Source organism: Anas platyrhynchos, chromosome Z (assembly GCF_047663525.1).
Source record: "Anas platyrhynchos isolate ZD024472 breed Pekin duck chromosome Z, IASCAAS_PekinDuck_T2T, whole genome shotgun sequence".
In the NCBI taxonomy this organism is placed as follows: domain Eukaryota; kingdom Metazoa; phylum Chordata; class Aves; order Anseriformes; family Anatidae; genus Anas; species Anas platyrhynchos.
The window spans coordinates 37,364,989-37,389,374 of NC_092621.1; the positions used below are offsets into that span (position 1 = coordinate 37,364,989).

At 35.7% G+C, this 24,386-nt stretch overlaps 1 protein-coding gene across 3 annotated transcripts in view; it reads left to right on the top strand.

Annotated features, from left to right (window-relative positions):
- Positions 1-24,386, top strand: part of FOCAD (focadhesin) — a 117,519-nt gene that overhangs the window by 44,152 nt on the left and 48,981 nt on the right. For all 3 annotated transcript variants that reach the window (XM_038170177.2, XM_038170179.2, XM_038170178.2), the window contains 8 exons: positions 7,094-7,198; positions 7,637-7,738; positions 8,270-8,400; positions 10,015-10,141; positions 19,595-19,729; positions 20,110-20,160; positions 20,743-20,826; positions 22,332-22,464. In XM_038170177.2, the coding sequence (XP_038026105.1) occupies positions 7,094-7,198; positions 7,637-7,738; positions 8,270-8,400; positions 10,015-10,141; positions 19,595-19,729; positions 20,110-20,160; positions 20,743-20,826; positions 22,332-22,464 (868 nt within the window). The remainder of the gene's footprint in view (positions 1-7,093; positions 7,199-7,636; positions 7,739-8,269; positions 8,401-10,014; positions 10,142-19,594; positions 19,730-20,109; positions 20,161-20,742; positions 20,827-22,331; positions 22,465-24,386) is intronic.

The following is a 24,386-nucleotide window of genomic DNA, read 5'->3' on the forward strand; positions in this document are numbered from 1 at the left end:
TGAGCTTTTGGACAGGTTCTTTGTGGTTGAAGTTCATTGGTTAAGATCATAATGGAGTATGTGTAATTTTTGAAAACCTTGCTTATGTTCTCTTAAAAAGTGCTTGAGTTTTTGAGATCAGTTTATTTTGCAGCCTTTATAAACAGAATTTTATTTACAGTTGTGCACTGAAGTGAAGGAACCAGTCCTCAGATGTGTGTACTGTTCAATATTTTTGTTTTGCTCAGTGGAGCAAGAAGTGCCAGAGTGCTGAACACTGTTGAAAACCTGGTCACTGGAACCACTGAAAAACTGGTTCACTATCTCTTGCCTAATGGAAAAACAAGGTTATTCCTACCTCATCTCCAAAGTTCAGCCCTGTGTTTCCTAGAAGTAAAACCAGGAACACATTGCAGTGGCGGACCCTTTTCAGTGGTGCTTGGTGACAAGAGGCAACAGGCACAAACTGAAGCACAGGAGGTTCTGGCTGAATATGAGGGGGCACTTCTTTACTGTGAGGGTGGCAGAGCACTGGCACAGGTTGCCCAGAGAGGCTGTGGAGTCTCCTCTGGAGATATTCAAAACCTGCCTGGATGCCATCCTGCACGACGTGCTCTAGGTGATCCTGCTCAGCAGGGGGGTTGGACCAGAATATCTTCAGAGGTCCCTTCCAGCCTCAGCCATTCTGTGATTCTATGACATTTTGTGTATTTTTGGTTGGCTCTTTGAGGTGGGGAAGGGGACTGGAGCGATCTCTTAATGTTAAAATTGACCCAAAAGAAACATCTGAAATAGGTATTCAAGCAAAGAGTGTGTGGCCTAAATCAAGTAAAGTGATATCCTACATTTAGTTACACAGCATTACTAATACGTATTTGGATCACATTGTTTGAAATGAGTTGTTTCTTTTGGTCACAGCATTTACTATTTTCAGTCTTTTACTTTATTTTATTGTTTTTATTTTGTTTTGGCATAAGAAACAATTTCCCTTCCATAAGGTGTAAGGAAATGCGAACAGAAGAGAAGAATCGTCGTCCCTCCCAACTGGCCTCCCATAGCTTGTGTTTTTGAAGATGAAAAATTGACCTGTAGCTTTAAAAAAAAAAAAGTCTCGTTAATAAACAGGAACATTTTGTCTGACATGTTTAATCTTACTTGATACGAGTCAAGTAAAGGGCTGTTGGCATACCTGCACATAATTTTTGAGGTACAAATCATTGCTAATAACAAAATCCAGAGTTTTGAAACCCTTTGTCAGATTGATAATAAGAGGCTTGACCTTACTTATGTCCACATCTTCCAGGAGAGTGTGGGATGGAGGAGGCACTTCTGCTGGGCAGTGTACCTCTCCACCTTTGGAGCTGCTTTCTATGTGCTGAGCTGATGCTGGCTTTTTGGAGTGTTAAGCCTTTGATTTAGCATAGATGTAATACAGAAATTAGTTCCAGTATTATTTGTGCATTTGCATTACCTGAGTGAGAGAGGAGCCATTTGCTGGCCAGGAATATTTTGTTTTTCTCCTGATCTTGTAGCTTGAATGTAAATTTCCAAACAGGTACATTTAAAGGACAATCCCTTTAAAGAAATAATTAACTGTCCTTATAGTTGCAAGTGCTTAATAATTCCTTGAGAATTTGGCATGTTAAACTTAGTGTAGAATAAACTTCGTAACTAGAAAGTTAATGTGAACACAGGACTTGGAATGAATTTGTCCTCACGGCTGAGGAAAGTTAGGCCTGGTCATACTGATTTTAAAGGATTTGAATGCTTTTATAACTAAAAATTAATAATAATGTTTCTTTTGAATGTCATATATTTTGCGTGTCATTCAGTCTGATTGTCATTTGCATAGTCCATTGCTGCTGCAACTGAAAAAAAGTGCAGGAAATGGTCTATTGATTAGAAAGCTAGCGTAAGACCCAGTGGAGTAGTGTAAGACCCTGTCAGTCAGCAGAAGGTGGGAGAGATCCATAGGAAGTAGCTTAGGTAAGAAAGTTGAGCATTATGAAGACCCATCTCACATCTCTCTTACTGATACAGCTTTTCTGTGTACCACCACAAACCAATGACAGCATTAATCAGGGATGGATATGGTTTGAAGATGTAACAAAACTCTCTTATCCTCAGAGTTGAGTGTATTCCAGGCATGCTGCTGCATGCCAGATGTTTTGGATAATGTTAATCCAAATTAATGTTAATAAGAAGACTTTTCTTCCCTGTTAACACATTCTGCAGTTGTATGGAAGACTGTCTATCTCAGTGAAAGAGCATACAGTGATCTAACTGATGACTTCTGGGCTTATAATAGTTAATGTTAGTGTTCCACCCGGAGGTATGGAATGACCACTGTATGTTTATCACCAAGATTTTACCTCAGATTACTTATAAGATACAGGAAACAGTAAACCAGTGGTTGATTTATTTTTTTCGTAACACTCAAGTTACAACAGGTGCTCAGAAATAAACCTACGTACATCTACCAAAGTTCCTACCCTCGAGTTTTTGTTTTTGTTTTTCTTCTTTTATTATTTGGTTTCTCTGCAAAACTTCCGTTTCCTAAAATTTGACTTAGCCAAAACATGCTCTTGATTTGAAGATGTTAAGTCTTTGATTCTCAGGTCTTACTTTGTGTTCTATTTAATTTAATCAGTTTTAATTCTCTTCCTGTGAACATCCTTGTCTTTTAGGCATTGCTTTTATCCTTTTGGCATGGGTCAAGTGCAGAACACAACAGCGTTGTGCATAGGTTAGGCTAACCAAATCATTGGTTTGGAAGTGGGAAGGGAAATCAATGAATTAAATTTCATGTTTTGAAAGAAGTTTTTATTTTCTATTTTTCAATGTCAACGCAGATGTTTTTATTGGATTTTGAGTGGGCCTAGAATTAATTAATTAAATTTAATTAAATCCTGCCATTTGCAGATGGGCTTGGAGCTACTTACTTCTCCCACTTGCTGTTGTACTTCAAAGAACATTGTAATAACAAAAAATACTTAATTTGATGGAGGATTAATAAAACATTATGACATGACAGTCTTGAAAGTATGACAAGGCATTTCAAAGACATTTAAGCTAGGAGGAATATTCTGATTAAGGCACATGGTAGGAGCATAAATTCAGGGTAGCCACCAGAGACTGGGGGAGAAGGATCCCAGCTGCTAACTGTGTCTGAAACAGCAGCTGAGCTATGCTGAGAACACTATGGAACGAAAAAGAAAACAGACTTGCTATAAACAGAGAAAAAAAAAAGTAGTTCCGAGAATTTTGGAGGAGGTAAAGACTAAGTCCTCAGTTCTCTTCTACAGGTTACATTAAAACCTTATTCCAAGGTGATGCTATGAGATGGATTTTGCAAGGAGTCACTCCTTTGAATTCTGTGGTGTATACGCATGTGTTAGGTCTGAAAGCAGTGTGAGGTTTAGATTTGTTGTCATACCAGGGAAAATAAGGTAACATCAAAGAACTGTAAGTTATGTTGCTTCACAGGGATGTATGTTATGCTTAGAAGTATGTCACTTCTTGTTTTACCTTCACCCTTTTGTGTATGACTCTATTCTGAATGAGTTAGTTTTTTGAGAAAAGCAGACAGATTTCAGAGCAACTTGTGAGGATTTGGCAGCTGTTCTGGTGAAAATCAGATGTAAAGTCACGTTATCAGAAGGAATAATACCTGTCTCATCCCCTGTCTTGAATTGTCATGAAGACGGTGTTACTTTATACTGTTAATGGAAGTGTAGAAGTAAATTTATCTCTGTCTACAACTGTCTTAGGCTATTGAGGCTGCTGAGACAAGGTTATTAGGTCATCAAAGGAGAAAATTGGTTAAGAAGTCTGGTTGGGAATGTTCATGTTGGGGCAGACTACTGAAGAATTAAGATATAAAACCACCTGTTGTGGGTGACAGTGTTTCTTGTGGCCCATCTGTTTGACCTCTCACTATAAAGTAATGGTAATGTTTATTATAGATCTAGGTTTCAGGCAGAGGAAGCAAAACCAAAAAAACTTACTAAAGACAAGTCCAGAGAGATGCTTCAGATGAAAAGCTAAATTTGTCACTTATAGCTCTGTGAATTCAGATATGCTATTCTCTATCACCACCACATTGTATATTGATATGTACTAGAAGATATGCAGGGGCAGGTAAACAAGTAATTACATCTGAAATTCCCAAAATTAATTGATGTATTTTGAAATACATTGGGTTTTGGTCTGCTGTTTCCATAAATCTATCAGGTCTTGTCATGTTTAAGACGAAAGTTTAATTAACCCATTTGTAATTTACATTTCCTGTGTATAAGAATCTTTAATCCTTTTAAAGGAAGAACACTTGCTCCTACAGCTTTTATTTAGAAAACTAGTCATTATATGTCTATAATTGGAGAACTGGATGTTGTCTCTTCGCATATAAAGCACAAATAATAACTCAGTTTTATCTCAACAAATTCTGCCCTCATCTGTATCTCTGCTGCTACCTTATTTCTATTTTTGCTCTTTTTCAGACATTGTTTTTATGTGAAAGATACAAACCTCAAAAATCTAATATCTTCAAAAAGCTGTAAAACTGCCCCACTTGCCTTCAGTCCAAAAGAGGTCTGAAAGAAAAGCAGGGTCGGGTGAGGGGAGACAGGTACTACCTAACAGGATGTTTTCAGTTTGGAATAAATGGGAGAAAAAGCAAGGCACTGTTAAGCTTTTACTGAAAATGCTCCTGGGTATGGAAGTTTGCAGAAATGAATACTACTGTAAATTCTCAGCTACCTCTATTGACTTTTTGCTTTGAAAACTTAACAGTAGAGCCACTCTTCTGTCTAGGCAGGTGATGGCTGCTTCTACAAAAGGTAAACAACAACCTTGGGAAATGGGGGGGACAGGCTAGTCCCTTAGTCAAAAATGTCAGGAGATCTTGGGGTAAATAAAGGAATTCATTTTATTTAGAAATGCCATGCGGTAATTGTAAAACTTGAATAAATAATGTATTGTAGTTAATTTCTTACGAATTAACTATAGATTCCAGAACAAAACTTTTACATTTTTGGAAGTACAGATTTGAATTGCTCAACTATAAAAATAGTGCTGTCTTGAAGGACAAATGGCATTTTTTTGGTCTGTACCTCAGAATTAATAATTGCAGATGGAAGGATGCAAAGTCCCTGAGCTCTTGGATTTCAATTTATTATTCTTGCTCTATCAGAAGTTTAGTGACTTCCGTGGACTGAGATGGACCTTTGTACAGTGAAAAGTTTTATCTTCCGAAAATATCTGCTTGTGTAAAAATGCATGTTGAGAAAATGCTGTAGTGGAATTTCCCATTAATGTGGTTTGTTTGTTTGTTTGTTTGTTTTGACCTACGGTATGTATAAACGACTTACATACATATAGGGTCAGTTTCGCCAGGAAAAAAATGAGATTTAAGATCACTGAATTATAGACTGGATTGAAAATGGGATCCGGTCCCTTAAAGACTGGATTTGGCAGTTGCTCAGTCTTTCAGTTCAGCCCTGTATGTGTGGTATTTCATACACATTTATTCTCCTGCTTTGGACTTCCTGAGTTTTCTAAAGTTACGGTACTTAAAGTTTACAGGGGAAAATAAGGCTTGGAATAAATAAGCACCACTCTAGAGGAAAGGCTTGGAATTAGTAAGCCCCACTCCAAAGGTAAACAACAAAAGTGAAATGGAGAACTCCATACATCGTTTATCATTTAAGGAAAAGTTATGAAAGCTGAAAGAATTAAAAATAACTGTGTGTGTTTGTCATTGCTAAATATCAAATTTCCTACTTGGCTTTTGTGCTTTTGAGAATGACATTATGTTTTGATACAAGTTTTATCTGTGGAAGTTTAATTGATGTGATTAAGTGAAAATCGTTACTATTGTATAAGGCAGAGTGTGAATAAGTGCTGTGTAATTGCTTTTAAGCATCCATGGAATCAAGTGGGGGGAAAAAAAACAAGCCCATCATGAGTAGATTTAATTTTACATTAGAATCTTCACACGGAAAACAAAGTAAACAAATATAACCACAAGGCTTGTGGAATTTTTTGTGCAGGTCTGAAAGTACAGAAAACAGGTATAAATTAAAAGAGGAATGATGGTTAAAAAAAGCCGCTTTTCACTTCAGGGAAAGCTCTGTGACAATCTTCTACCATATATTAGGAAAATAGAGTAAATTACATTGAATTATGATATGTTTGAGGGTTATGATAGCATCGTCAGAATTCCTTTGTAATGACAGAAGTCACTTGAAATAATTTCTTCAGTGATCTATTATGCTTGTTAGTATACCATTTTCACTTAAGGTTCCTTTCAGTATGCCTGTTAAAGAAGTCTCAAGTAAAAATGACTGTATTATGGAAATTGAAGAGGAAATGTTGAACTTCTTGCTATTAATGCTCTTATGTTCAAGGAGTGGAGGACATATGAATAGCTGTAAATATGCAATTTTAAGTAGCTGAATCTTACTCTGTATTTTAATTCCCCACATGGAAGGAATTCTTAATAGACTGGTATGTTTGAAGAATCATTACACTTCAGAAGGAGACCATTGGTGTCACCACAATATACATGGTAACAACCTGCAGCATTTGCATTTGGTTGTGATGTGGTATGTTTAAATAATACTGTCCAGTCATTAAAGGATTTCTTTAAAAAATGACACGTGAAGAGGATTTATGTCAATGATTAACGAGTTAGAGCTTATGGATATTACTAATCTCCAAAATGAGGCCAATTAATACCTGCTGATTATGAGAGCCTTTAAAAATATCCTCTAGGATCTGTTGATGAACATACCAAATTCATAATTGCATTCATTTTTACCTGATTTTCTTGCCACAGAGGGCCAGTTGTCAGTATTCTTGCCTACTGCAGTCGTTACAGCTGAACATGCATATCAAGGTGCTTCCAAGATGATAACATATTAAGAAGAAATAACTTGAAAGACCAATAAAATTACCAACTTTGAAATTTTCCTTTCGTTTTTGTGGTGGCAGAAAAAGTAATGTGAAAATAGAGGAGTTTCTAGTATGTACTCACAAAATCTATGTTGTGTATGTAAGACACAATATCAAAAACCTAGTTTTGAGGTTGTTTGCTGCTTTTGTTTTATTTTAGGTCCCAAATCTGATCCCAGTTCTGATATTTAAATTGGGAAGACCTTTGGAGCCTGCACTTTACAGGGATATATTGTATACGTTGCCTGCACTGGGTGTACACAAGGTCAGAATGAAAAATTGTTAGGAAAATAAGAATTGTATCAATAAGCCAGTCATTTATTTACAAAGGAATGAGTTATTTAGACTGAGAAATCCTCATTTTGGTTAAAATAATTGATTTGTAAGCCTCAGCATAACTTTCTAATATTTTGGATAGGGCATGATATTTGTGTTAAACGGTGAAATGCATGTGTTTTATTGTCTGTAGTATATCATTATTATTTTTAAATACCCTAAAAATGTGCTCTTGGTTTCATTGCACACTGAGGGTTTTGTTTGTTTTTTTCTCCTCTGGAAAACAACTTCCAGCTTCTTTCTGACATTGTGGTTGGACAGTTACCTAAGTATACCTATACTTGGTTCTAACAATTTGTAAATTTGTCCTTGTTCTTGGACATAAAAAAAAAATAAGTGACCTCTGGTTAAAAATAATCTCTTTCAGGTTTGCGTAGCTCAGATTCTACGTACCATACACACGCTGGGTAGCACACCGAAGCTTCGAGCTGTTACTTTGCGGATGATGACCGCTTTATGGGAAAGACAGGTTAGGAAATTCTTGTAACATTACTAAGATACATGTAACTGTAAATTGTAAATTTAATACCTCTAACCAGGGAAGGGAATTCATTTTAATGCATAGCTTACGCTAATGTGTCATTATCAGCACTATAAAGTAAATGGTGGAAGTGGTGCCTTTATTGATTATGTTTCAGTGAAAAATTTCAATAGTATATCATTCAGGAAATCTGCTTTTCATTTCAGTGGGTCTCAGAGTGGAAAACTTTTTTTTTTTCCTTGAGAAATAGCTTTCTGTTTTGCATCACATGCAGTTGGAACAAGACCTTAATAAAAAGGCAATAGCTCGCTTGCCTGTGTATGAAGTAGCAATAGAGATTTGGTCTGTAAAGGCCAGTCAGATCTCATGGCAGCATTAGACTTCAATGACGAAGAAAAGGAAATTATGATATGCAATAATTAAAAGGAATTAAAAGTCATGCAAAAGTGCTACCAATCAAAAATCTTGCCATCAAGTTTAGAAGGTGCGATAATGATTTTAAAATTAATTTTTTTCTAGGATCGAATTTATCCAGAATTACAGAAGTTCTTGGCAACATCTGATGTGCCTTCTTTGGCTGTTGACAAAGATGCTCAGTGGGAAAAGCTGATTGCTAAAGCTGCCTGCATAAGAGATATCTGTAGGCAGAGGTAAGTAGAAGAATTAGTTATTAATCTTTGTTATCTGTCTTTTTAAGGAAAAACAAGTTTTTTTTGGAGAAGGTACCTAATTAATTCTAGCTAGTTTGTTATATTAATTATGGATAATATTTTTCTAGTTGGGTGAGACACTGACTCAGTCATTGAAAATCACGGTAGCTAGTAAGTTTTGGATTTCATAATAAGTAATTGAAAAAACATATAAATAATTTTAAAATTAACAGTAAACAAATGTCATCCTGAAACAAAACAAGTGTCCCATACTGATCCAGAACAGAAAATTGAAGCATGCCAACTGCAAATTATAAAAAGACTAATGAACTATTGGAAGAAACAGCGAAGACTTTTGATCTATTCAAAGAAAGACTGGGTGCTTTTCTGAAAAGTAATTTTTTGTCACATGCAAATTGGTGGTCTTTATTTAGAACTAATAATACTGGCTGCAGAACACAGTTTAACAAATCTGTCTGGATGGTATATTGATCCTTTCCAGTTGTCACAATCCATGCATGTTGGTCTTTAGTAATAATTTACAGTTTTTGTAAAGATTATTTTTAAACACATTATCAGTTACTTCTGGTTTCATGTGCATTATACCATCTTTTTGGTTTGTCACTTATCTTTTGGGTTCTATTTTTCACTTTCTTCTAACAGAAAGCTGAAATGAGTCAAAATAAAGATGGAGTTTTAATATTTAATTTTATCAAACGTTTTCCAAAAAATAGTAAAAAAAAAAAAAAAAAAAAAAAAAGAGGGATCGAGAGAGGAATTTAAATGCAGCTGGAGTGTTTTCTTTGACAAGTAAATGCTGTAATTAACGTTCAGGTAAAAAGCACTGTTCATAGTGCAGTTAGAAATTACTTGGAAGAAAGTGCGAGCAATTAGAGAAAGCCTGAATGTTCTATGCATATAAAGCACCTCAGCAGACGGTATTTACTCAAAGTTCTTACAGAATCGGTGAGAGCGTCTACCAAATCAGTAGGTGAAGGTTTTTTGTTTGTTTGTTTGTTTTTTACCCTGAGAGACTGAATGGATACTAAAAGACTGGAAACAAACAAGTAGCCCATGAAGTCACTGAAGGAGAGAGACCAAAGAAATAGCTGAAGCAAAAATGTATTTGAAAAGAAAGTTCCTAGCTGATGTAAGGATGATTTATCAGGCCAAACAAAGTCTTTTGTTGCCAGAATCTGCAACGATACACAGCAGTGAGTGCCTATAGAGAACTACAAGAAAGAAGCAGAGGGTAGTGTCCTTAATAGCACACAGTAGATTTTATTTCTTGACAACTTCTTGATGGTATAATATTTTCAAATACATCCTTGGAAAAAGAGTTCTGTAACTTAACATTTTGGTGATTTATTTATTTATTTCAAACTTGATATTTCCTGATATACTTCTGTCTGACGTTTAGAGCTCCCTACCACTTCCTCCCTTGTATTTTTTCTTCCTCTCAGTTTTAATCTGTTCTAGTAGTTACTTCTGTAGAACCAATACTTAATGATTTTTTGTATATCCAGTAGAATTTGGGTGTATGCGTGAATACTGTCCTATTATCTTCATGTTTTGTTTGGTTTTTGTTTTTGTTTTTGTTTTTTTTTCCTTTAGGCCATACCAGCATGGAGCAGACATGCTGGCTGCTATTTCCCAGGTATTAAATGAGTGCACAAAGCCTGATCAAGCTTCACCTGCTGCTATAGTATTACAGGGTCTTCAGGCACTTTGTGAGGCTGAGGTAAGGTTAAATTGCCTTGTCACTGTGTTTCATGTTTTGCTTGCAAACATTTTTTTTTTTCCCCTAGTAGACTTTATTTTTTGAGTGCATTCAATTCTAACAGATTTTTTTTTCTGGTGAATAGAATTTCTTTCCTCCAGCATTAATTAACTGTTCCTGAGAGACCATACTGTGACTTTTCACTGCAGCAGGTCAGTCCTCTGTGCTTGGGTTAGAATTGAAGTCAGCATCACAGTTTGTGTCAAAAACACCTTTTCATGCATTTTTTCCTTCAGAAACGAAAGGAACAGCTGTCTGGCACATAATTCTGATTGGCTGAAAAGTATGTAAATCATCTTGTTTCTCTTATCTTCTTCCTGGACTACCCTTCTGACTCTTATTCACATAGCTTACCTGGTAGGGAAAGGAATCACTTGTAATGGGGAGGCTCCTGTTTTCATGTAATGCATTCATTAGTGATGATAAGGACAGATGAGCATTGGAACATGCTGCTGTCTCTGTTCTTGGAGGTTTTTGAGTTGCATTTGGATAAAACCTTGAGCAACTGGGCCTGATCTCATACTGACCCTGCTTCAAGCAGGAGATTGGACTAGAAACCTCCTTTCCAACCCAAATTGTCCTGTGGTTCTGTGAACCCCAGAGTTAGGATCTAAGACCCCTTGTTTTCAGTGACATCCCAGACGTGGCAATGCAGAAGTGCTTAGAATCACCCTCTGGATACATTGTAGACTGTGCAGGCTGTCTGAGTTAGGGGACTAATGATAGCCTGCAGGAATATGTGATTACCCATTCACTGCCAAACAGCAATTTTAAGTTTATCCGCTTCCTGACTCTTAGTGCAGTGTTTACCGCATTGAAGCTGATCCAGTAAAAGATGCTAGCCATTAGCACATTATACATGTGCAATCACGTCAACAGTTCATGAACAACATATAAAATGGTTAGTAGTCCATAGACATTAGTATTTAATATAGTTAAATAGCTTCAGGCGATAGGTACAGAGAAACAACTTGTTCAGGGTAATTAATGTGTTTGTTTTTGGTATGGAGTATGGCTTTTCTTAAGCTCATAGACATTCTTTGAATGCTGGCCTGAGTATTGGTGGTGTTTTCCCAAGCTGGATTATATTTAGACTTTGTTTTTTGCAAAGAACCAGGAGCTAACTCTATAACAAGTAGACTATCACATTCTATTAAAAAAACATCATTTGAGAACAGAAGTACTGGACTACTGGTGAGAAGTGGGAAGGCTGAGACGACTCATGGTACTCAGAGTAGAAGAAAGGGAATAATCACTTTATGGACACTGAACATTTTCCTTTCCTAATTCTTACAGGCCATCCTGAGCCTGCTTTGTTTCCCTAACTTCATGACAATATAATGCTTTGAGAGACTAGGCCTGTCATGTTGGGATACTGAAACTTTAATAGAGTATATTCCCTTGTGTTTTGGTAAACGGGGTAACCATCTGGGGGTAAATAAGGCAGTCTATCCTTTTTTGAGTATTTACATTCCAGTCTGCAGAGCAGGAACCCGACAAGTTGTAGTCAGAGGATTTTGTTTTGGTACTTTCTCACTTTCTGCCATGTGAAAGGGATTTTATTTCTTTGAGCTTTTCAATGTGCAGCTGCTTAGGCACAGGGTTTTAGTGAGCACCTAATTTTTAGTCAACTTCTGCACTGGTATAACAAACTACATTTTCCTATGTTTAGTGTTGACATAGTTGATGAGGGAACTATATACATTGGGTGACTTGTCAAAGGAGGGTACTGAGAGTCTCAGAAAGGCTTCTTTGTAAAAGTAATGCTGTAGTAAAACTTGCTGTAACATTGATTTTTTTTGGTCAAATGTTGTGGAAGAATAGTCTTCCAGTTCATTGGCTGCAGTAATCATTTGGTGTAAATGTAAAGGCTTTATGCAAAGTAAATAACACTACATGAATAGCGTTGGGAGTATTAGCTTTACTTTTGCATGACTTACAAGAAGGGCTAAGCCCCTTTTAAAATTTTCTTTGTGTGTCTAACTAAAGGTCTTTAATGACTAGCACACAGTGACTTGCGCATCAAAAATGTAAAATACACATAGTTCTTGCCAGACCACATTTCCTGTTTCTGGGTAATTTTTTTTTCCTAATGTGATTTCAACAGAAGTCAGTGTATTTGCTATGAGGCCATCTATCCTGGCTTCTAATTGGTTTCATGTGTCAAGTACTGTATGAAAGCCAAGAAACATTCAAGAATGAAAATGCTAGGCATAGTATTTTAAGCCCCTTACCAGCCTTTTTGTGGAAGTGGTTTCTTGTTGTTTACTTCCTCAATCGACATTTATTTGTTTTATTGATCAGAAAGTAAACAGCAGAGCAATATAATGAACTGAAAACTTATGTGAGAACAAATTATGTTGACTGAGTTTTACATTTAGAAGGAATTACGAAGCAGGATGTTGTTTAAACAGCATACACTTCATAAATGTATTCTTAAAAACATGAATCTGTACTGAGATATTATCAGAAAATCTTTACGTTCTTCTTGGACTCAAAGTTTCTCTTCACCAGGTCTGATTCATGTCTCACTGTCATCTTCCTTACTTTGTATCACTGGCCTTGTACATAGTTAACAACCTAATTTATATTTGAACTCTTTAGCCAGCAGTGGCTTACCTGTGCAGAATATATGTTGAAGGCAGATGCCAGGGTCTCTGCTTTGTGCCCGAATAAGCTCTCTGTATAGGCAGGAGTTTTTCATAACTATTAATGGACAAATAAAATAAGTTGCCTAGAAACCTTATTGGTCTGTGCTGAGTCCAGCTGGTCTGCTGAACACTTAGAGTCAGAATATATGCAATTGTAAGGATACATTTGATTTTCTGATTGCCTGTTGCTGCTGCTAAAAGTGCCTCTGCTTCTTTTTTTTTCCATCTGAACTTACTAGATAAAAATCATGTTACCAGCTTTGCTTTCAAGTCAGCCACCAAAATTTGTTTCAATGCATGTTCATTGCTGGTGTGATTTCTGGTTTTTGAAAGCTGGAAGTATCAAAAGTACATTGGCAGTGTAAACTTGATTCTTCTTATGATTGTATTATATTACATGATTATACACAGTTCCTCTGTCTACACCTGCCAAAACACAACATCTTAATCTTGGAAATATTTGCTACAGTGATCTGGCATTTTCTGTGTCATACTGGTGCAGTGTAGCCAGTGTTAGCACATTTTCTTCCGTCTTTCTACCTATTTTTGCTGTCCCGAGCTTTTCTATTGTATATATTTTGTTAATTCATTTGATTTTTATTACTATTATTTTTATTGTTTTAGGACTAGAACAAAATTCTAACATTGTCTTCTGGTTTCAGCAACAGGATAGTGAGTACTCTTGCAGTCTTTGTAAGAAATGGAATATAGAAGTAGCTTTCTGGACACTGAGTATCTTCAGGAAGACTGAAATCATTAGTGTGTTTTAAGTGAAGAAGTTACTAACTTTCTAAGCTTAGGAAAATTTGATTTTCTTCAGAACACATAATATGACAATAAATATATATAAATACATATATGCACAATAAGTATATAAAAACTAATTGTTGTCTTAAACTGCAGTAAATGTTGTCTTAAATTGTGCAATTTAAAACACTAACAGTGGTTTTAAGTTGTATTTTACATCTCCTGTTTGGTTTTCAACTTCATCTATTCATTGCATGCACAAAATAAATTAAGGAAAACTGTGATCTAAATGCTTAGCAGAAACTGGAAAACTGTGTAGTCCACAAGAATTCCCATTTTGTAGCTGAAACTTCATTGTAAGCACTTCATATTTAAATGCAGACAGACTGGATATGATGATCACAGCCAGCCTTTCTTTGTGGAAATGACACTGAGGTGTGGTTCTGCTGTTAATGCTCAGGATTAATAGAAGTGCTTCTGCCTCTGCAGCACCATCATATCAGCTGATTTCATAGAATCACAGAATATCTTCAATTGTATGGGACCCACAAAGATCAGACGCTATGTCTGAGAGCACTGTCCAAATGCTTCTTTAACTCCAGCAGACTTGCTGCTGTGACTACTTCCCAGGGAGCCTGTTCTAGTGCCCGACCACTCTCACAGTGAAGAACCTGTTCCTAACATCCAGCCTGAACCTCTTATTTTGGAGGCATGTTGGAATATTGCCCAAAATATGTTTAAAAGAAAGATGGGTTTATTTACTTCCATTTATTCCTGTATTGTATTTGTCTTTAAATTTCAGAAGGCAACAGGGGTTTATCTTTTGTTAACATAGTGGGTTGCAGTCATGTAAAGCAATGGTATGACCTTTACGTTTGCAAGTTGCAGGTATTTCTCTAGCTGGCTCTTAGATACTTAATAGCAGAGGATATGTCTGGTGGCTTTTGCTGCAGTTACATGTTCTGGAAAAATTTGGGTAAGTTTTGTCCTAGTTGTAGTTGGGAGGAGATAGAGAATTTCAGGCAATCATTGTGAAAAATGTGGGGTTGCTCTGCAATAAATGGTGAATAGAATATGTTGACATGGGTATCATCATATTTGTTATTTGGATAAACAGATTCAATGGTAAGATTTTACAGAAAAGCAAGAGAGGAAGACAAATGATTGAGGAATAGCCACCTGAGGATCATGTGGGGACAACGACAGGCTGAGCAATCTGGTTTGTCTTTCTGTTGAACCTACCAGATTGGTTTTAATAAGAACTACAATTGTACTGGGGTACCATTTTTCTTTTGTGCATACTCTAGTAAGTGATCTCAAGGTTGCTAAGAGGTGATGGAGTTGTTTAGAAAGCTGTTAAAAAAGGCCTATTCACAACTGTGTTTTCTAGGTTAGAAAGCAATGCTGCTTTGGTTTTTCAAAATGCCGTAAGTTTTGAGCAGAATAAATGTCTTGACTGCAAAAAAATAAATAAATAAATAAAGGAGAAAAGCCCTCTTCTTACATGATGCTGCCTCAGGATAGAAAATATATAGGCTGCAAGATAATTGTCACATGCTAGTGGTCACGTGGAATGATCAGCTGTGCCAACCACAGCCTTGAGAATTGCTCCTACACAAGTGTTGTGGTCCACAATCCACCCAACAGAAGAGGCAACTTGCTCTGTGTAACTCGCTTCTCATTATTTCTACTGCTATATATCTGCTACTTTTAGAGCAGTAGGTCACATGAAATAGGAGTGCGTTTTATCTCTTTGACATCAGGAAATCTTAGCTTTTATTTTTTTCCCTTCTAGTAAATACGTTTCTGTTTAGTGGTTTGTCCAGAAGTAAGCTTGCCATTTTAAAGTAAAACTTAAATATAACAGGAAAACACAGTGCATTCTGTTTTATATTTTTACCAGAAGTACTGAGAGCTCCAAAGTTATATGGTTATCATACATGTATATCCTCGGTTAGAAAGATTGCCTTTCTAATGGTCTTCTTACCTGTTATCCGAAAGCGGATAATGTGTGTGATACTCTAGGAGAGAATGAAATGAAACTGTCTTTGTTAGCTTATCATTTAGTAGTCATCCTTTAATCAGACTCCACTAATACACAAATTTATTTGTTTTTCTAAATAGTAATTCAAGGTGTATTTTCTGTTTCCAGACAACCCGTTCATTACCAAGTTAAAAGTTTAAGATAGCTTATAAGTTTAGTAAGAACTTACTGTGTTAATAGACATGTCTGTTCTTCTGGGTACTGAAGAGATATTTCTCATTCTTGCAAATAGTGTGTTTCAAGAGATGGGAAGGGGAGGCATCGTTTTCACTCGCAATGTAATCAGATTAAGTGTTTCTAGCCTTCAGTGTTCGTTACCATAGAAATATTCCCATGGGTTTTCAATTCATAAATTGGTTCAACTCAAAAGGCATCTCCAGTGTTTGAAACTGTTCTCTAAAGTGTTCTTTGCAGGCAGTGAAATGACTGCTTAATTCAGCAATTAGCTGTGATATTGAGCATGTTGTTTTTCTCAATATGGAGTAATGCTAAAACTGTCTTTTTCAATGCTTTTATGGAATATGTTAATAAACATCTCGTCATTTAATTTCATTATATAGGTGGATTTGTATTTGTCTCTGAGTCTTCCATTGTTTTGTTTTAATTTCATAGATCTGGAAAAAATTTTCATAACAGTTGCACTGATTGTTTAAAGAAAAGTTTTAATTTGCAGTTCTGGAATGTTTCCCCTTTAGAAAGCTCAGTATATACTTCTTTTTTCTTTTAGACTTTGGTTATATGCCCTGCGTTCTTACGGGTTTGGGTGTTTTTGTTTGTTTATTTTGGTTTTGTTTCGTTTTTGCTTTGTGGCTTTTCCCTTTTTGCTCCACTGTTGTTGTCTGAAATCTGAAAGATAAATAGTAGCAACAGATAACAACTCTGACAGAATTATTTTAGACATAATGACAACATCTGAAAAGTGAAATTCTCCACAGGGAGCAGTGTGGGATTTGATCAAATGCTTCAGGGAAATTATTGAAGTTTTCACTAGAATATATTACTCCTTACAAAGAGAAAACACTGGCAACTGGAAAAGCATTGCAAGGAAAAATGGTCAATTTTTTGTACCCATAATAGTGTCTGTTTTCCTATGGAATACAGGCACTTCTCTTTGTGATCTTTTGGATAATTCTTCAGCTAGAGCTATACAACTGGCTGAATATCTTATGCTCATTTCCTAGTGCCTAGAAATGCCAAACATTATATTGTATTGACTGCTCATTGAACCATCATACAGATCCTGAAAGACAAAGATAAGCCAGGTAAAGATTATTTTTATATCCAGGAAAAGCTAAGTAGAGCCAATCATGTCTTACTGCTGTGTTGTAATTACAGTAGCAGTGTGCATGTGTTCTTATTATTTTCTTCACTATATTAAGTAAATTGAATAAGTTGTGTTGAATAACTAAGTAGTAGTAAAGACTTAGTCTTTCAGCTTGATGTAAGATAGGATGAATATGGAAGACATCACTAATGGCAGCAACTATTCTAACACATAGACATGTTCTGGACACCTCACCCTGAATGTTCTCAGTTACCAGATACTGCAGCATCCTCCTCTGTCAGCTCTCAGAAACAGGCTCATTGATTTGTTGACTGCTTTTTTCATGTCAAGTGTATATTAGTCTTACAGATAAATTTACCTAATAAAGAGTTATAGATGAATGGTTTAAAAGGCAACAACAAAAACTTCTGATAAAACTTACATCAGAAGAAGTGCATGTGGGACACCCACATACAATATCACAAAGAATCACAGAACGGCTTGGGTTGGAAGAGACCTTAAAGATCCCCGTATACTATGTGTGGAAATGTAGTACAACTGCATCTTTTCTGTCAGTATTCCTTTTTACAGTTAGGAGAAATCATCAAAGCCTTTTCATTCTTCCGAGATCTCTAAGAAAATAAAATTCCAATGCCTGTTTCCTAATCCTTTCTTATGATCCAAAAGCTTAATCTCTCTCTCTCTACTGTAAAATTTTATGCTAATAATGTGTGAATTTTTGAATTTCAAGGCATAGTGTCTTAAATGCTTTAATAAGTAGTTGCTAACCATGATATAGACTCATGACTTTGAATTACAGGTAGTTTGTTAAAGTACGTAAGAAAAATCACAAACTTAAGCACAAAAAGTGATCTCATATTTAGTGAGACTGTTTATGTATTTAAAGCTAGGCTGAAAATAGAATGCCTTTTTGTATTGAGGCTTGGAAAATGAAGCATCTTTACAAAATATTCTTCCAAGTACCTTGCAAAAGAATGAAGTATTTATTGACTTGATAAATAGAACCTTTTTTTTTTTTTTCTGTGAAACAACACTGCAATAAGAGGGTTGATGAAAATGTAATTTACAATGCACTTGTGAGCCATGAAAGTCAGAGTTGGCTGGGGCAAAAAAGTTGAGCAATTTGGCATTGCATATCAAGTGCAGAATGTGGATGGGGAAGAAGTTCTTCAATCTGATATAAGTTTTAGCTATTAGATTATGTAATAAAGATATATACATAAGAGTATGTAATAAAGATATATACATATTTATATATCTGTTGAGCAGATCAATAAGACTTCATATAGTTTTAGCTTAGCATAGCTGTAACACTTTCCACTTCATCTTGGATAGGAATTAGAATTCTTTTCTGATGGTCTTTTTTGCCACCTAACCCCCAGGACTGTTAAGTTTTGAAACTTAATTACTTAGCTTTCCCTACAGGTATTAAAGTGCAAGGTAGAATTCTTTCAGTGTGGTGTTATCTTTTTGTTAGAAGAATGTATTTATTTATTTATTCATCCATGCTTTCTAAGCTGAAAAATATCAGCCTCAAAACGATACCCTTCAAGATGCTCTGAGTATTGGATTTCATTATCTGTAATGACAAGTTACTTTGCTTTTCAGGGTATATTTGTCTTATAACCATATTAGTGTTCTGAATTGAAAAAACTGCAAGAGCATGAATTCCCAGTTTATATTGGATTCTTTGTAGAATGGATGTTTGCAGATGCTCTTGGTTTTAGCTGCATTGACCAAATTTTGGTGTAGATGATTTTTATTTTAATGAACTAATACCTTGGGATTGGAGAAACATATGTAAGGGGCATCTATCCATCACCTTCTATTTAAGGCAAAGTAACTTTCTGGCCCCTGATAGGACTGCAAGGGGAGATTTAAAAGGGTAAGGCTAGCTACTGTCTGATGAGGACTTGGAATGTAAATTAGAAGACCCCAAACTAATAGAATAATAAAATAAAAATAAATTCCATGATTTTCAACCAGTTCCACAGTATTTCTAAGTTAACAGTTAAAAGTATGTTACTGTCTCTGTCTTCTTTGCAGAACGATTTTTTCTTATGTTTGTGGTTCATTTTTCCTTTAATGTCAGTTGTTCAATACATGAACTGCTTAGTTTAGGGCTCATGAAGTTATGGTATTAGTGTTTATTTTAGTTTGACTTATTTTCAATGCCTTCTGGATTCCTGCAGTTTTACATTCCTTCTTTCTATTCCACACATTTATTGGGATTTGGTTGGGTTTAAACATTAAGGACATTTTGTTTTGGAGGGCTCCCGAGGAACATAGCTTCCTCTGCCTCCATCCAGTTGAACTCCAGAGACGGCCTGCTCCTAAGCTAACTAAAGTCAAGTAGAGTGATTGTGTTTATGAATATGGATTCTGCATCTGCAGCCTTATTTGTACTGCTGCAATACTCTTATTTATTCCTATTGGATAGCTGCTTTATCTGAGGAGGTTTCATCTAGTATTATTGCATGACATCACTGAATACATTGTGAGATGGTTAATACAAATGAATTTTTAATGTGCTTGTAGCTGCTTCTTTTTTGTTTGTTTGTTTTTAATGCAACCTATATTAATTCATATTCCTGAGTAGGAAGAAAGAAAGCAAGTGCCGGAAGCAAATGTTATGCCATGCGGATTGGGGTTGCTGTTATTAATGATTCCTCCAACTTTCCCTTCAGGTTGTTTGCATTCGTTCTACGTGGAATGCTCTGTCACCGAAGCTGAGTTGTGATACAAGACCCCTTATTTTAAAAGCACTGAATGAATTGTTTGCCCTGGTTCCCTCATTAACAGTGAATACAAATGAATATGAGGTATGTACCCATTGTCTTAGGTGATTCTTTTTCTTTTCATGTCTCTTTGTGTATGAGTTTTGTAAGTGCCTGCTTATTTTTTTACTATCTTTAAAATTGCACCCCCTGCCTAATTAATTTCCATAGAATTTCATGATTTTAGCTTGCATTAAAGAATCTGAAGAGTTGGGTGAGAAATTCCATTGTAAGGCTGATCAGATGTTTCCCCCTTCCCAGAATGTAAGGACACGTGAGTGTGTTTATAGTTCAGACCTGTGCCCCTTGCACTTTCCTAATTCAGTACATGTTGAAGCAGCAGATTGTGTAAGGTAACGTGCCTTTATTTCAACTGCTTATTTGCTTAAAGAAAATCTGAGTTCATTGTTTTTTTGCTTTTATAGAAATTCAAAGCTCAAGTTATCAGCTTCCTTTGGAAAAACACACAAAACAAGGTAGGTAACAACTGAAAATATTAATAACAATATTAAGTTTTATACATTTCTGTCAAGAAAAGGTTATCAGTGTCAGCAATCTTATTTTCTTCTTGTCATCCACTGTTCAACACTGTTTTTGGAGCAGTTTGATGAACATGAAAAGTGGTAGGGTGGTTCTGAGATACACAACTCCCAATAAAAGTTACAACACCAAAGTAGTTTGATTCTCCTGGTAGACTTCATCAATGACAAGGTAAAGCTCTTGGTTAAGCTGAAGCTGTGATAACTGACTCAATTTTATAACAGTGGGAGTGCTGGGCCATTGTAGCTCTAAGGCTAATAGAACCAAATAAATGTATTTTAAATGTGGTTCATTCTTCTACTTACTTACACTTAATACAGTAATGGAGTATAGCAATTGGAATATCGAGGCCTATATCATTGGTCTTTCTATGCATTGCTGTCTTTAAAAAAAAAAAAAAAAAAAAAAGGACAGTTACTCTTTTTCAGTGTTCAGTGGTTAGGCTTTTAGTTTCTGGTTTCCAGTATAAAACAATGCTATATGTTATGTTTGTGATTTTCTTTCTGCTGATTTTCTAGGATGCTATTGTAGCAGTTTCAGCCTACAAAGCACTCTCGTCGTTTGGCTCTGAAGAACATACAATTCTTCATCTTCCTGAACAGGTAGCAATGTTGTATGTTCAGCGATGAAGACATGTCACTTACAGCTTACATGAGGTGTATTTTCTTAGAAGGATGTGTCATCCATAAGAGACAACCCTAGGAACTTCATAGAAGGAAAATGGGCTCCTGCTAGTGAAATGGGATGGTATTGCATATGATTAGCATAACTAAGGTTTATGAGAGAAGAAAGCCACAAGTGGAGGCTAAGCAAGGGATAGGCAGTCAGAAGATAGTTTTTCTTCTTTCAGTAGTTAAGTAGTTAAGTGGGTTATTTGTTGGACCCTGATTTCCATTTTATGGTCTTCTAATAATACATGCAATCGAGCCTTGACCCTAAGGAGCTCTTTTATGACTGCAATAGGTAGAACAGTATTCACTTGTGCTTAGTACTCTCTTATTCCTGAAAAGGGCAAGTCGGTTTCAGACGCATGTGTTTCTTTGGAACTAAGATGAAGACTTTTAAACTTTTAAAAGACTTTTTTTTTTTAGACTTTAAACTTTTAAAGCATGACATTTTACTTTGTTGTTGTTGTTGTTGTTGATAAAGGCAGCCAGGAAGGAACTGAAGTTATTTATTGGACAATTTCTTAAGTATGTAGAGAGCTGCTAAAATCCGAAACTTCCGTCTGATCAGTTGACTCAATAACCTTACAAAATGAAATAGTAGAAGGAGAAGAACATGTAAGGTCATCTATGTGAATTATTTTCTGCCTTTTTAGAATAACCTTGTAAGATAGACTGGGCAATAATTGGTACTACATTGGTACTTTATGATGTAGTAAATGTTTCTGTAAGATTTTATTTCCTGCCTTATGACATGATTGGCTCTGTTTGGGAGTTGTAACTGCCTATTATGAAAAGGCCAAAACAAGCAGCTTTAAAATTAAAAGCCATACTTTCTTTATATAAATCAACGAGAAGAGTTGAGCATAAACCTTGCAAGTGAGGAATGCTTTTGTGTAGAAGAGCACAAGATAGAAAGAGGGAAAGCTCTTAATGCTGCTGCAATGCTAAGTCCGTATTTCAGTGTTATTGACGCTGCTACTTTACACTTCTTAGAAAACAAATATATTTTCATTGAAAGCATTGTGAATATGTTGTAGTTCTTTAAATTCTCAAAACTTACACAAAAATATCTTTTTAAATTGAAAATGCTCTGTGCATATTGAAGTGCCAATATAAAACATTATTTTTCTCTTTGCTAGAAGAATCAGAATTAAAATTAAATTTTAGTAATACTATTTCAGTGCATGAATGTCAAGATCAATTTCATTACTAGAGATATTATGGATTTACATATCCATGTGATTTCTATCAACCAATTCTGCATTTAATTTAGGTACAAGGAAAGATTTAATTCTTTCAGCTTCAAATTAATGAAATTGAGTGAATTAATGGAATAAGGAACTTTTTGTATTTAATTGCTATTTTTGACATTTGGAATCATGAAAATTAATGAGGATTCAGAGGTTTTGTGCTGACATTTCATTTTTTTAATCTTTCAGGCACGAGGAGAAATTAACCCACTGGAAGAGACAGACATGAATGAAGAGGAGGAGGAGAAGGAGATGGACCTTTGTGTTCCAGGTTCTTCATATATCAAACTGTTGTTTCTAACACCAGCTTCTGTTTTAGGAGGTATAGTATTTTCAGTGTTTACGCTTGTTTTGCAGATTTGTAACAACAATGACTATACAGGCCTTTGGCTTTCTTATAATGGAATGTCATGCTGAAGAGCAGCCTGATTTGTTTCTGTCATCTGAAAAATTACAGGGAAAAAATATAAAGTAAAACTTGAAAGAACATCAAAACCTGCAACCCAGTCTTAGGAAAAGAGTGGGTCAGAGGTCCTGATGTTGGGAAAAAAACATTGTTATTTAAAAATCATTATTTTAAGTGTTTTGTCCTATAGCAAAAGGCAGTTGCTTGTTATTTGCTTTTAGTGTCCTAGTGGCTGTTATTTCATGCAAGTGCAATTTCAGCAGGGAAGACCATGCCGACATTTTTAAATTCAAGTCTATATTTTATGTTGAAGAAGAAGAAAAATAAAACAAACAAAAGAACAACAACTATAGCAATCACCACTAAACCCACAAAACCTAGTCTTTTATAAAAGTTTTCCCAGTATAAAGAGCACCACATGCTTTCTAACTGTGCACAAATAATACTAAAACAGTGCAGTATACAAAAACTAATCAATTAATGAAGATAATTGTGCTAAACTTAATTTTAGTTATGTATATTTATACTGAAGTATGCTTCAAGAGGTGTTGTTTTGGTGATGTGCTTAATTTGACACCTAGGCAGTTGAATCACCTGTAGTGTTCATTGGTGGGGGTTTTGTTTGGTTTTGTGTTTAAGTTCACTTAATTACTACAGTTAATGCTATCTTCTACTTCCAGTTAGAAAATTGTGACACTGGTGCATGGACACAGGCATTGTTGTTTCACTGTTAGAATGCCTGAGATTAGTTTGTGATTGTATCCTGCAATGAGATAGTTAATCTTTGTTGTGTTTTCCTCTAGTTAGGGTTCCTAGCTGTTGATGAAATACTCTATGTGTTTAAGTCTGGAATACATGCAACCTCACCTAGAGAAATAATCTGTATCCCCTAATTATTGAATTCTGGAAGCTTGCAGGGAAGACTGGCATAACATACTTGATGTTCCTGAACAAAAGCTTTAGTGACTGGCAGAGGTTGTGAATTTTCACTCTCTGAACAGTTATGAAACCATATCCCAAGAATCACTAGGTCTTCATTCTATTGGTGCTGAATCTATGCTGTCATACCTGGTGGAATTTTGCTGTGACATGATCTTGTTGCTTGGAGGCAGAAAGATCTAGGTGCTTTTTAGGAAATCTCCAGGTCTCTATTTCTCAAACTTTCCCCTGAAGTCCTTCCTAGAGTACACTAAATAAACTAAAGGCACTTGCTTCCTCTAGAGATCTCTTTTTGCTTTTCCTTGCTGAGTCCTTAAACTCTAAATTGCTTCTTTTTACTTTTTCCCCCCTCCATCCCTCTTTAATCCTTGCAAGGGGAGGGAAAATCTTTAACTTTTTCATCCTTCACATACTTCTTCCTGAAGAGATGAACACTTAACTGATATGGTAACTGCAGTTAAAACACTGACCTCCAAGCAGAAGGTCATCTTGCTGCTGGCATTATTATTGAATTACAGGATTTTTTTTTCCTAAGAGACTTCTCCAGCTCTGTGTGAGGAAAATGCCCAGGCTTACAAATCTACAGGATGTGTTTATGCAGCAGAGCTGAGAAAAATCAGAAAACAAAGTAAAGGTAGACTTTCTATGGCTAGTGGTGAGAACATGCTGCAATTCCACTTTACCATAGTTGTCTGCTTATGTGAAGCATTGAAAAATGAAGTTTTGAGCAGTATCTTCCTCAGACTCCTTTAAAACTTACTTGTCATTTCAGTTTTTGTATTGTGTCAAAGCATTGGAGTCCACAAGGATGGGAATGGATATGATGATCTTTGTTACAGATTATTTTTGATTTCAGTAGTTTTTCATCTTGAGTTTTGTAAAATTGAAACCTGTTAGTT